This window comes from Marmota flaviventris, chromosome 4, assembly GCF_047511675.1.
Source record: "Marmota flaviventris isolate mMarFla1 chromosome 4, mMarFla1.hap1, whole genome shotgun sequence".
Lineage (NCBI taxonomy): Eukaryota > Metazoa > Chordata > Mammalia > Rodentia > Sciuridae > Marmota > Marmota flaviventris.
The window spans coordinates 126,842,583-126,857,553 of NC_092501.1; the positions used below are offsets into that span (position 1 = coordinate 126,842,583).

Below are 14,971 nucleotides of genomic sequence, written 5' to 3' on the forward strand. Positions count from 1 at the left end.
CTTGGGCACAGACAAGTTAATAATTGGATATCTCTTATCAAATTCCATTCCTTTTAGTATAGCCCATACTTGGCAAGACTTCCTAAGAGGATTTTTCCATTATACACACCACCTGATCACAGATGTTGTTTTAGTTCAATGTTGGTACTGAGGAAAAGAACAGTGGCACAAAGGTATATTATGTCTTTGATAGCTAGAGTGCTGTCAGAATTTGTTGGTGTTGTTTTCTGATCTTAATAGAAATGTTAAGGTCTTTGTGCTGCAGAACAGCTCTCTGGAAGTGAGGTAAATACTTAATTTTAAATCCTAGTATAGGTTTTCCTGTTTATAGTAATTTTCAAAGTTTATTCTGCAAGCCCCAGATGAACAAGCCCCAAATGACATTTATTTTTCTAATTAAAACAGATAAAAGTCCTTGGAAACATTGCCGTTTCATCAATAATCAACTTATTATGTTTCCTCTAAGATTTATTGCAGTTTACAAAGGCTTATAACAAAAGTGCTGTACATGAGAAGAGAAATATAAAAAGAGCATACTTAGGACGATTATTCTAAAAGTTGTGGTTTTTTGGGAATCATCATCATCATCATCAACATCACTGCCACATCTTAATAGCTAAATTGGGTTGAGCTATTACAACATTATTTCTGAGCCCTTCAACGGTCTTTAGTCTTTAGGAAATAGGAAAGTGACTCACCCCTAGGACACCCTATTTCATAAATAATAGAAACAAGTGAGATGCATTTCTTTGGTATTATAAAGTTTGCTAAGCCCCTTCACATCTGTTATCTTATTGGGCACCATCTCCCTTGCCTTCCATGTCCTTAAAACAGTTTTAAAATTATGAAAATCATTAAAAAAGGGAAATTTTTCACATTTGGAAGTTGCTCCCATTGTCTATATTGGTTCCCCTTTTATTCCTAAAACTATAAATTTGTACATTTTCTTTTTTTAATTCATTTTTCAGACGTTTTATTCTCTCTCTCTCTCTCTCCCTCTGTGTGTGTGTGTGTGTGTGTGTGTGTGTGTATTTAAACCAGCTTTTGATTTTATTGACCAAATCTGTTAGTTCTTCATTTTCTACTTTATTAATTTTTTATCTTATCTATTTCTTTTCCTTCCTTCTCTTTTCTTATAGACTTATTTTTTTTTCTAATTTATAGAGTTTGGGATATTTAGCTCATTGTCTTCTTTTTTTTCTTTTCTTTTCTTATGGAAGCATCCAAGGCATGGATTTCCCTGTAGAAGAGGGAAACGTAGAGCGTTGACTGACTCAGTGGTTTGATACGCAGTGTTATAGTCAGCTTTCTGTTACTACAACAAAAATCTGAGGCAATTAACTTATAAAGAGAAAAGATTTATTTGGGCTCACAGTTTGAGAGTTTCTAGTCCAAGACCAGCAGCCCCATGGTTTGGGGCCTTTGCTGAGGGCTCCACATCATGGTAATAGGAAGTGGTGAATCTTACCTCCTAAGCTAGGAAACAGAGAGGCAGGAGAAGGCTCCATGACCTCAGAACTTCCCATAAGGCCCCACCTACCTCTTAAAAAATCTATAACACCTTCCAATAGTGCTACCCTGAGGACCAAGCCTTTAAACATGGACCAAATCATAGCAGAAAATATCATTTGTTTGTTTCTATCACTTCTAAATCTTTCCCTGTTTTCACTGTTATTTATTTGTCCTATGAGTTTTAATTTTTAGAATAGGTTTCTTTTATCTTTTCAATTTTATTTTTTAATATTTATTCTTAAGTTTTAGGTGGACACAATATTTTACATTTATGTGGTGCTGAGGATCGAACCCAGTGCTAGGCAAGCACTCTACCACTGAGCCACACCCTAGCCCTCAAATTTATTTTTAATTGAATTTCTTTGTTTCAGAGAACATTTTCTGTTTGATGCAGATTCTTCATATTGGGTACAATTTGCTTTACAACCTGTGCATAGTTAACTTTATAAATATTCCACATGTACTTGAAAACAAGTATGTGTAGTCTCTTAAGTGTTGTATGCTGGATTCCAGTAAATCCACAAAGTGTAACTTTTTAATTTGGGGGTATACATCTCCTCTGCCCTAACCTTTGGTGTCTGCAGGCAGAGATAACCGGGAAGGGTACACTAGATTAAGTATTCAGCAGTCTTTCCTCTCATTTCAAAACCATTCACAAGTTTTCCTGATATACTCAGTAATTCCAGTTTATATCACCACACGTAAGAGTTATGCAATTTCATGAACTATTTAAATAGAAAAACAGTGAGGAAAAACAGCACCCTGACATTTAGTGGGGTCTGTCAGCTCTTCCTTTTAGATCCTGGATCCTAAAGACTGTGGATGGGTGGTGGGGCTGGGGCTGGGGAGAGACCTGTGTGCTTTGAGAGCTTTACATTTTCATTTGGCCAATAATTTGAATGGATGATCTTCAAGGAATTTAAGTAAACTGTTACAACAGGTGGTCCATCTAGTAGATGAGTACCAGAAAGAGACGACCATGACAGGGGGCCACTATGGGCTCTTTATTGAGACAACCCATGATGGCGGTGCCCAAGTCTATAGGCACCGAAGTAAAGAGTTCTTAGGAGCAACCTGGAATCCTTATGTTCCACCTTACATGATAAGATCCAGAAAGGAATTCTTTCTTCTTTAATCCTTTGGAGTCACCAGATGTTTAAACTTAACCCAGTAGAAAATATCTGCTGCTACACAATTTTAAAAATATACCATTCATGTTCAGTTAGGATGTAGGGAATAACAGCTTGGAGTGGTGCTACCTAATTCTGTTAGGGATGGAGTTTTAGGATTCTTATACATGTCATATCTTCTTGAACAGAGCAGGCACCCAGGTGGTGTAGGAGATAATGGTATTTCTTTTCACTCTTGGCCACCATGACATCTTCCTTCCGTGGCTTTGATCACATACTTTCCTAGTCACTTTTCTGCCTCTGTTTCTTCTCTCTTCCTGAGTCTGGATGTTCTTTCTCTTCCTACACCTCAATTTGGAGTTCTCCAAAGCTTTGGTCCTTAAATCTTTTCTCAGACCTCCTGCCTCATGAGTCTTAAATTTATTCTGCATCCCTTTGACTTACTTGAACTCCAGTCCTCAATTCTCCCATTGCTTAACATTCTGTCTTGTTGACGTCTCAAAATTCCAAAATAGCATGTCTTAACTTCCCATTTGTAAACTTCTACTGTTTTTCTCTAGAATCCTAGTTTTATGTCTTAAATTATTTTGACCACTTTCTTTTATTGCTTTTTGCATAAATCAGTCTTTAGTTACTAGTCCAGCATCTCCATTGCCTTCTGCTGGAAACTCTGTGCCCCCCTCCTGCTGTTTTCCTGGATCCCCCACACTTTTTATTCCAGAGAAAATGAGAAGAGGCTGTGTTGTATGAATGGGAGACCACAGATTTTGTTCTGAAGCCTCACAGACCTGGTTTCAGATGCCCAGCACAGAGCAGCTCACTAGCCAGCCAACACAGAGCAAATCATTTAAATTCTCTGAACAATGTCAGTTTTGTGTCCAAAAAGTATGGAGTATTAATATGTTAATGGATTGTTGTGAATATAAATAAAATAATATTTATTTAAATGCCAGCACAGTGCCTTATACATAGTAACTATCCAAGAAATGTTTGTTAAATTGTTGAATCAAGTTAACACATGCAGATGCCATGTGGGTTAAGAAAAATAATGGTAAAGGATTCTGTATCTGATTAAAGTAAGTGGGTCCTGTGCTGTTGGTCAAGAGGATGTGCTGTTGGTCAAGAGGATGTGCTCTGGGTGTGTAAAAATATCAAAGTAGTTAAGAACTGAGTGGCTGTTTAGTTACATGATAAGAACTCTCTGAGGAGTCACCTCCTTGGAAGGATAAATAGGAAAAAGAATGCTAGACATGCTATCAAGCAGGTGAATCTACATTGCATCTTTAAAAATTCCCAGAAAAAGATGGACAGGCACTTGGGTTCAAATGGTTAGTGATAATATTCAGACATCTTAATTTTTATTAGAAATATTTTTAGCGCAGTGTCCCTGGGTAGAAATTGATCTAAGTAGTCTGTGTTCATTTAAATCAGTATCAGTCTCCTCCCTTTTTTGTGGGGGAAAAATGTTGCATAAAATATGTGTGTGTGTGTGTGTGTGTGTGTGTTTCTTGACCTCGATAGGCTGTTATGGAAAAAGAAGGTAGGGGTACCTTCCTGGTAATAGGAAACTAGAGTCCATTCTACTTAGAACAGAGCTCCAATAAGTGGGAGTTGTCCGCAGTGTCAAGACATCTTTCCCAGGCACTTAGGGATGGTTTCCTGAATGCCAGCACCATCGTTGAGTACAGTGGTACTTTTCAGGTCATGGGTCTCAGGCCACTACAGTCTTAACACTTAAAACCCCAAACCTACATTGTTGTCTCCGAAGCTGTTTGATCCATGAATATTCTTGCTGGCATTGCATATTGAGTTTCCTTTGAACATCTCCTTGACTTTTAAGCATTTCAAATGAAGGAGTCTTAAGTAAAGAGTTTTTAGAGTACCACATACCACATACTCCTTGTCCTTTTGGAATTTCAGAACTCTTAGAAGAAAGGAAGGAAAATAACTGAGAAGTATAGCAAATTATCAGCTAACAGTCCTTTGACATATAACATCAGTGGCAACGATTGCTGGCTGTTAGGCATGCTAAAAAAATGAAATGTTTTTAAGTAATCACTTATTTTTACTAAAGAGGAGACCAATAGGCTGTTATTGTGGGAAACCAGTTTAGTTGCAGTAGCCAAATATGGTGCGGGTGTGCACAGAAAAAATGCAGTGGAACAGCTGCTGCAGAAATCTGCCCAAGTTCTGAGTTGCTTTAAAGCCTCACTCTTTGTCAATTGCTTTTTCTTAGAGTTCCCATTTCTAGTCCTTTATCTTCTCAAAACAGCTTTTACATGTGTGGAGAGTGAAATTGATTGGGATGGCTTTCAAGAACTGATCAAGGTGCTATGTAAATGATGATACTGTTTTTATAGTTTTGAAACATTTTAAGTTTTCCAGTGGCTGTCACACTCAGTTGCAATTAGTGTACTTGCTGGTCACAGTTAAATTTGGGCTCCAAGTTTCAATGCAGATGTATATTCTCAATTAAATTTCTGCCTTGTTGCTGAGGGTGTAGCACAGTGGTGAGAGTGCATGCTTAGCATACATGAAGCCTGGAATTGAAGCCCAAGCACCGAATAATAATAACAACAGTAATTTAAAAATAAAATTCAGTGTTAAAAATGAATGTAAAAATATTACTTTTCAGTTGTGCAATGAAGCAGTCAGACAGTCTCTGTTTGCTCTTCACTTTGTAGAATAAAATTAAAGTGGACCAAAAATATCACCAAGCCATGAAAGCAAAGTTATTGTCTTAGACACACAATGAGGGTGGGAATGCGGGGGAGGGCTGGCACCAAGGGGAAGTATTCAGTCATTAGGGGAAACAAGGGTGAGACATTTCACAGGACGGGCTTTTCAGAATGGACTAAGCAGGAAAAAGGAAAAGGTTCTCTATGGATATTGTTCACTGGTTTGTGTGTATGGGGACAACAGGTGTCATATGCAAAACAGAAAAAGAAGTTACTTTGCTTGTAATGAATGGTAAACAGAGTGTGCATAAACTAATATAAAAACAAAAATAGATGAGTGATCCTATAGAAAAGCAAACTTGCCTGGCTCAAATGCATTAACTGCTGTTTACTGTAGGTCAAAATGGCAAGCAGAGATTCAAAGGAAAACAATGACTACTATATGTGGTCATTGCTCCCTTCTCTTAGCTGGGTGAGCCAGGTGTCCTGGCTTTGGAATGTGCCCTGCTTTCCCTGTGGCCCTGTTGATCTAGGCCTATGGCATCATCCTCATAGTTTTGTGAAAGTTAATGCTTCCATGTCATTATGTCTGTTACCATTTGAAGACCAAGTTGTAAACAGAGATGGTGACTCCAGGGTATTCTTGTTTTCTCAGCAAAAGATAGGATCCTGGAATTAGAGAAGATGGAAGGGAAATGCTCAATCATATGATTATGTGTATGTTCTAGTCTTGGTTATCCAGATCGGAAATTGGTATTTTGCTTGTTTGGGCCTGAAATTTGATATCCCAGCCTGGTTCTCCCAGTATGTCTTTGATCAATCATCTTGATATTTTCAACAAGTGGAACGTGAACCCATATTTTAAAAGTAACTGAAATTTTAGCAATTAGGAAATATCATAAATAAAACAAGTAAATAAAATGAAGCTGAGCACATGTATGCTCTTTGGGTCACATTTCCACTTCTTTGCCACATTATTGGTTGAGGATGGATGGTTTAATTTTTATCTAGTGTTGGGCTAAGCACTTGTGTATCTATGATTTCACATTAGTTAGGTCTTATTATCTGTTCTCTAGCTGACAAATCCAAACAGCTTAAAGACTTGCTCATAATCATAGAGACGACTTATGGCAAAGGTGAGATTTGAACCCAAGACTTCTGATTGCACAACTGGTATCCTTTCTCTGACACCAAGCAGCCAGTGTAGCAGGTGAATCTATTATAGAAATTTTTCTATAAAGTATTTTTAAGTGAATTTTATCTTCCATTATTAAGAGATGGAACTTAATATACTAAAACACTAAAATAAAGAGGTATGTTCTTGTAGAATTTTTTTAAAATGTGTTGTTTCCTAATAATAAAATCACATAATACAGCATGTCTCTATTTTTACACATTTTAAGGAAAATAAGCATTTGATAAGCAGATAATCAAAAATGTCAGATATAACATTGGGTCTCAAAATATGAATGTTATAAGTGCCACTGATACAGTACATTAAAATAAGCTCTCTTAAAATCAAACCATAAGAAGTGGCATGGCTTGTAAATCTCTTAATTCAGGAGTGAAGTGGAGGGACAGTGGTACTTGATGCAAAGAGAGTATACCCTATAAATTTAGGCTACCAAAAATGTTTAGATTATGGTGAGCTACCTCATTTCATCTCCAGATGAGGAAATAGAAAAATGTAGCTCAGAGTCATTCTACTGAAAAAGGTGGAAGACAGAGCCCTTGCAGTGAACTTGGACCCAGCAAAGCCACCTCCACTACCCTTTCCTGCCCACCACCAGCCTCTGCCCAGACAGGGCAGGGTCAGTATAAGCCAGAATTGGCAGGCAGGCTACTCCTCCCTGGTGAGGGCAAAAGATCTCAGGCCACCATGACCAAATCTATAATTTCTACTTCTAAAGGAATAGCCTCTTTCTCTTACAAATTTCATCTTTTGTAATGAGTGAGCCAAAAAAAAAAAATACATTTTGCTTTTTTGATGTGACTCAAGGGGAGAATGAAAAATAAATATTGGCTGTTACCTTATCAGATACTATATGGCCTTACTTTTAAATGTTCTTTCTGCACAGGGCCTGTTTATAGCAGAAGCCTATGGGAGACAAGTGGGGGTAGGAAAGTAGATGGTGGCCTGAGGCACTTATTTGCTTGAGAAAAATTGCTGCCAGATGAGCGGTTTCAGAAAGGAAAGGCTGCTGATGTGGTTTGGAGTGGGTTCAGGATTAAAGAGGATGCAGTTTCTCCTCTCCTTTATAAATGTTCACTGGAGACTGATGGGGTTTTGTATGCATGTGTATTTCCTTTATCTATTAGGGAAATAGCAAGAAATATAGGAACACCCTGTGATAAAATAGATGAAGTGGCGGCTGAGGGAACAGATGGATGAAGTGGAAGGAGTATGCCCCAGGTCTATGACATCTTGTATTATGACGAAATTCTTGGCATGGTGGATTTGCTAAGTCCACAGGTAATCAACTCAGTGAATGGGAGGAATGTATGGGGCACAAGTGGGGGAGACGCTATGCCTTCAGCAGTTTTTAATGTAAAATAGCACTCATTCCCATGAAAGTGGCTACAGGCTGAATTTTTATTTTATTAAATTAGTGTCCACCCTGGAAGAATTCCAGAGAGAGTAAGCTGGAGTGAGCAGAGCTGTCATTTGTTACATTGCCTCCACTGCTATGATGAATGACTCTCCCAGTCCTAGATCTGCTAATCAGATTAGATGCCTGCTGCAAGACAGTGAGACTGGGAATAGTTGCATGCTGCATTTCAAAGCAAGAAAGCAAAAGGAATATCTCAGCCTGTAATTTTTAATCCTGTAGAAATTTCTGAAATACTAATCCCTGTTACCAATGAGCCTCTCTTTAGGAGGAAATTTAAATATGGCTTCAAAATAATACAATTGCCTTGCTAACATTGTTATTTGCTAATCATTTTTTGAAATGGTCTATTAATACCTATTTTATAGCAACAAATTTTGATTTGAATTTGTTCACTTGCTATCTTTTAATACTGAGCTCTCTTTTCCAGAGCTCCTATCTACAGGGCCTTATTTGGGCACCTGTGAAAGCCCTCTCAACTGGGTATCAGAAAGGCTGCTCATTCAGCAAAAGAGTCCCACTGGGTCCCCACAAGCTAGAGAGGACAGGAGGAAGGGTATGAGAGGACAGAGAGAGGCAGACTAGCGGCCCTGGCCCCCCTCCGTTGTCTCAGTGACTAGGAGAAATTCACTGGACCCCAGCAACCAGGGACATAAAACTGGTCCTTCCAGTGCTAGGAAACCCACCCCCTGCATCCAGGACCTGAATCTCCTCCTCCCTCTGCTGGGCTTTTATAGAGAAAGCGCTTCTTCTGCCCCTTTCCTGAACTAGCTTTTATTTATTTAATTAATTTATTGTTTTATGTGTGTACGTATGTATATATTTAGATCTGGGCAATGGAGTGAAGATACAGCTGTACCATTTCTTGCCCAAACTTATTTACCTGGGTATTTGCTTGGAATAGGAGTGGTATCAGGGTGTTGGCAGGAGAAGGCCCACATTAGAAAGGATCTTTCTATAATACAGCACCTGCTTTTTCTGAGCCCATCAGTTAGACACGCCCTTAGGTTAAGCATACATACAGAGAAGTGCTCACAAAATATACATCAGTGAGTTTCCACAAACAAATGGACCGATGCAACATCCGATTGAATTTACCTTGTTAAGATGCTTCTTTCAAGCTCTTGTAGGAATTTTTTGAAAGACAGCAAAATATACTAAAGGAAATGGAAACCACCTACTGTACTTATACCCCAGAATGAGCATTGGTAACGTTTAGGTGTGTTTCTAATCTGTCTCTCCTTTTTACACGTAAACAGATATGCATCCCAGTAAACACACACACACACACACACACACACACACACACGGCACAACCTTTGAAGCTTTATGCATGTGTGCACAATACACAAAAGTTATAAATAATTGCAGCCACACGATATACAGATTTTTAGGTGTTTCATGGTGTGGCCCTTGCTTCATCAGCAGAGTGGCAGGGAAAATAAGTCAGAAAATCTGAGAACTGTCTCCTCTCTTGGTAGCTGGAAAAAGGGCTTGGAGTGGGGAAGAGTTGGAAAAAGTGGCTTACATATAAATATGGATTCCTATATTATACTGATCCAGTATCTTTTCATCTCTTAGAACTGCCTGCTTATTTATTTATAACTGATGCAAAATAATTGTATATATTTGGCAGATACAGTGTGATAATTCAGTACATGTTAAGTAATGTATTACGAGCAAATCAAGGTAGTATTTCCCTCTCCTTGAATATTTATAATTTTTGTGTTAGAAACCTTCAGACCCTTTGTTCTAGTTATTTTGAAACATAAAATACATTGTTGTGAACTCTAGTCACCTTACTGTGCTGTAGAATACTAGAATATATTCTCCCTATTTAATTGTTTTTTGGTACTTGTTATCCATTCTGTTTCTATCTACCATTCTTTTTAAAAAAAATATATTTTGTTTTCTTCTGTATTTGTAATTGGAGTTATTACCAGAGAATGTATTGGGATTTTTGTATTTGGAAAATATCTTCTCAGATGGCTTCTTTTTCTTTTCTTGTTAAAAAGCGTGTTCACAGATGGTATGAAGTGGGCTTTCTGTTTATGTGTGTTTCTGTTGTATTGTCTTTACAGTCGAAATCAGCTGTCTGCCCTGCCCGCCTGCCTGTGTGGTCTGCCTCTCAAAGTCTTAATCGCAAGTAACAACAAGCTGGGATCACTACCAGAAGAGATAGGTCAGCTCAAACAGTTAATGGAGCTGGTATGTTACTGATTTCTAAGATGCTCTTTTTGTTTGTTGACCAATCATGACCTATCAGGGTATTCTAAAAGACTTTTTGCTACATTTGAGTAAGGAGAAGCTTCTGTTAGTCCATTTCCCATTGCTATAACAAAACAACCAAGACGGGACCCTTTATAAAGAAAGAAACTTTATTTAGCTCACAGTTTTAGAGGCTGAATGGCCAAAATCAGGTGTCCTTGTCCACTTCTCCTCCCGTGAGGGACCTCTCAGCTCATCACAATACAGCTGGTGGGGGCAAATGCCAGAGAGACAGGTCGCATGGTGAGATGAGAAACCAGAGAGCAGGGAGGGCTGCTCTTGCTTTTTATAACAACTTTCTCATGGGAGCTTACTGGGATCTCAGGAGAACTGTGTTAATCCCCGTGACCTAACCACCTCCCACCAGGCTCCACCTCTTATACATTCTACCACCTCTTGATACCACCAAACTGGGGACTAAGCTTCAGACACACCACATCCAATCCATAGCAGAGCTAGGTTGCTGAAGTGCAGTTATAAGGATATTAAATGGGGTGACATGACGCCAGCAGCCTGTGGCTTTGCTGTGACACAGTTCCTAAAGTTTATAAGTTTCCTGTAGTTTATGCAGATCCTGAACTTTGCAGAATTTATAGTTCCTGAGGTTGACAGGTTATCACATTGTAGTTAGATAATTTTTCCAGATTAAATATAAATTATGAAAAATTATGGCTAACCCAAAGAAATAATCTGCAAATAAGTTAGTAGGCCAGAATATAGGAAGGTATATAATTAAGTCAGAAAGAACAGGGTACTGTGAGTCTGTAAAGATTTTTGGCATGTCTGGAGCGGTGCTGCCTCTAGTCCTGGCACTGGAGCTGGTGTGTGGTTTAAGGAGCTCTCTGAGCTTTTCTTAGTCCCCTGTCCTGTGCCCCACTCTGGCAGGGGTACCCTGCATCTTAATTACTGTGCTGTCTTCTCCTAGATCTTGTGACTTTTCTCCACCAGCACTAACTCTAGGCCCCTCGAGTTCTAGAATGTTAGCTTCACAGTTGATTGTAAAAGGCATGTAGTCCAAGCTCTTGGCCTCTTTTTGTGTGTGTGAGGGGTGGGGGAGGCTGGGGATTGAACTAGAGTTTTATGCATGCGAGGCATACACTCTACCAACTGAGCTATATCTCCAGCCACAAGCTCTTGACTTCTTGAAGAAACCCAGATCAGAGAGCAGCAACGTATGGAAGGTCGCCCTTGCTAAGTGGTCACCTAAGTTGAAATACATTCACCAAACATTGTCCAATGGAAAAGTAAACAGCAAAGGTGATTTGAGATGTACCAGTGACCATATCTTAAAAAGTAAAAAGAAGCAAGTTAATTTAACAATATTTTATGTGATGCCACATAGCCAAAAGATTATTAAACATCAAACATACTGAGATGTTTTACTTCTTTTTTTCACACACCAAGTCTTTGAAATCCAACATGCATTTTATATTGACAACACATTGCAGGTTGGACAGCCACATTTCTGGTGCTCAGTAGCCACTAGGCATGACAAGAGAGGGCCATGTCAAGCCTGTGCAGTTTCTTCTCTGCTGCCTGCAGTGTTTGAGCAAGAGTGCTCTTTGTAAAAAGCATTTGTCTGTGAAGTAGCTGAAAAGTTAATAAGTTGACATTATTTAACCACAAGGAAGTGACTGGCCTTGGTCAAGGTCACAGACTAAAAAAAGATTATTTTCCATCCATTATCATTTATCTTTGATATCTGCTTAAAATAGTAGTGTTACTATAGGTAACAATGTCAGATTATTTTTAGTTATCAATTGGAACAAAAAACTCCCTGCAGAGCTTAAAGCAATTCTTGAATTACAGCAGGAAGCTTCTGTTTTATAGTCACATATTACCAGTTTGTTAACAGAATCCTCATGGAGGCAGAATGTTTGAGCTTAGTGCAACATGCTGAGGAAGTGGCTCAGTTTATCAGTCTCTTGGCATTGTTTGCTAACTGTTTTGGGGGAAAAATGTGTTTTTTAATTTTACATCAGACTCAAGTATCTAAAAACTGGTTTGAAACTCTTTTCTTCCAAGTGTGGATGAACATTCGAGTTTAATGTCCATTTGAAAAACAAAACCAGAATACCTTGCCATCTACCGGAAAATAATTGTCATTTCTTATTTTGGGAAGGGAGTGAAATTGGAGAACATTATCTTACCTTTTTAGTTATATCACAGTTACCTTATAATCTTAAAACAAAAAGCATTCCCAGTGTAGTAAAGTCATGTCCAGCCATTTCATATTGTCAGGGAATACCAAAAAGTGGTCATTTGGGCTGGGGATATAGCTCAGTTGGTAGAATGCTTGCCTTGCATGCACAAGGCCCTGGGTTCAGTCCCTAGCACCAAAAAAAAAAAAAAAAAAAAAAAAAAATCATTCTTTTCCCATGAAGAAGTCACCTATGAGATGTCCTTTTTTTGAACCAAGAACATTGGCCAGGTGGTGTGTCCACATTGCCTGTGGGGGAAAATCTTGTGGAATCTTTAGCTCTCTCGAGCTCGTTCTGTGAGGGTCATATCTGATGGGAATAATGTACAACTTTCTGACCTTGACCACTCCAAATGACTTCTTACCTGCTCTCATCTTACAGGTATGGTGTACGTTGATGTTGCTTTGTAAGCCTGTCTCTGCATGTGTTTTCTGTAAGGGGAGGAGGTAAAATGCTAACATTTACTGAGTACCTCCTTAATTCAGGTAGTCTGCTAGGGTATGACTTGTAATAATTCATAGAATCTTGAAAATAACCTAGATAGGCCTGTATCATTTTTACATTTTGTAGACAAATGGCCAGTTTAGGAATGACATACCCAAAGCTATGTGGCTACATGGTGGAACTAGGGTCAGAAGCAAGTTTGTCTGATTAAAGTCCACACCACAGCGCTGAGGATGTAGCTACAAGGCCCTGGGTTCAGTCTCCATTACTGCAAAAAATAAAAATAAAATAAGGCCTGCACCACAGTGTAGCCACTGTCACCTTCTCTAGGCTGCAAGCACTTGGTGATTTCTTTCCCTGGAGTCCATAGTAAGGGTATCTGTGTTGGAAAATTTTCTTACCGTGGAACCGAGTCAGGTAGGGTCTATAGTCTTATCCTGTATTGACTAAATCGCGTTTTACCCGTCCAATCCTTCTGAACATGTTGGAAACCTGGCTCTTACTGAGGAATCTTGCAGAGGGATGAGGTGTTTGGTGAGAGGTGCTGTCTAAATACCTCTTGTTACAGGTAACAGCTGTGAAGATCAACACACTAAGGCAGAGCACAGTAAAACTGAGAGCATTTTGCGGGGCATTTGTCAGAGATCTATGAGTTTCTCTGGTTTTATGTGCATGGAGTCCACTGGGGCTCCAGCTCTTTGGGTTTTCTCAGTTCTGCGCTCCACGAGTTCACAGTCGGTGAAAGTCATGTCTTTTAGCTCTGATCCAAAATATCATGGATTTAGAAACCTATTTTGACATCCAAAAGCTTAGAAGACCTTGATCAAGTGATAACTGGTTGGAAAGTGTTTCCTAGCCCTCAACAGACACACTGTTTGTTATTCACTTTTCATGAAATGTTTGGAAGTGTGGGAAGTTTGAATTCAAAGATTGATTCTAGACATGATGTATTGAGCAGCTTCCGAGGAAAATGGCTTCTTGATTATTTTTATGCATAGCATTCCAAACTGCAGCATGTAAAGGCGATGTAAATGCAGGTGTCCTCCCTAACCATTTGTCCATTCCTGGTCTCTGGAGATGCCTCCTAACATCTGAGGTTGCTGTGGGATGGGTAGGAAACCCTAAGCTTTCTAAGGCCCCTCTGTGGCTTCCAGTTCTGCCTTTCTTAGGAAGAGCCGCAGTGTGGAGCATGAGTTTGTGGGTACATGGAGGGCTGTGAAGTAGAGCTTTATACTGGAGAGAGGCACTGGTGTTGAGATTCTTTATCATACCAGAAGTTGCTGAAGGTGGTTTGTATTTAAATGTATTTGTATTGAAGTGAATATGTTGACTTTTCTTCTTTTTAAAGTTCTGACCCATGAGCAATGAGGTTTTCTTTCTTCTTTCTTCTTCTTTTTTTTTTTTATCCGTTGTTAACAAGTCAAGATATCTGTGTTTCGACCAAAGTGTTTTCATTATTTCAGATATCAGAAATGGGTCTTCCTGATGTTGGGAGAAAATTAGTTCTTCAAAGCTTACCTTTTATTTTATAGGCACAGAGAAGGTAATCCATACCTGAAGTTGCTCACTGAACCATACTGAAGGGATTTCCATGGAAGGGCATGGATACATGACAGGAGGCGAGTGGAGTGTTAATAACTTGCATTTCCTGTTAGAACATTGTATTCCATTAATTAAATGGGATCATGAGAATTTATTACCAAAAATTCCACTTAAGCTAGTAGTATCAGCACACTAAGCTTTTGAAAACCTGAATGCCAGAGCAAGGTCACTAGTAAGAGGCCACCTGCAACTCCACAGTGTCGCCTGGTCTCCTTGGACTCTGCTCTAACCTAGATTATCTTGTCGCAGTGTTTATGATGGTTTTCATTAGATGCTACTGCTGTAAAAACACTTCTCGTCTTTTTTGAAATATTGTATTCTCAAATGAGTGAGCATCACTTAGCTTAATAATTCCTGAATTAATTCTGTTATTATAAATCCTTCTCATTTTGCCTTCTGAAGGTACATTAGCAATTAGCATTTAGTAACAAAAATGTAAGACTTCCATTATTGTGACAAAGAGAGAACCTTAATTTCCAAAGGTTTTTTTTTTTTTTAAACATGATGTTTAAACCCATAGAAAATAG

The 14,971-nt window shown here is 38.8% G+C and overlaps 1 protein-coding gene across 1 annotated transcript in view; it reads left to right on the forward strand.

Annotated features, from left to right (window-relative positions):
- Window positions 1-14,971, forward strand: part of Lrch1 (leucine rich repeats and calponin homology domain containing 1) — a 184,604-nt gene that overhangs the window by 97,818 nt on the left and 71,815 nt on the right. The window contains exon 3 of the mRNA XM_027928892.2: window positions 10,011-10,137. Within this exon, the coding sequence (XP_027784693.2) occupies window positions 10,011-10,137 (127 nt within the window). The remainder of the gene's footprint in view (window positions 1-10,010; window positions 10,138-14,971) is intronic.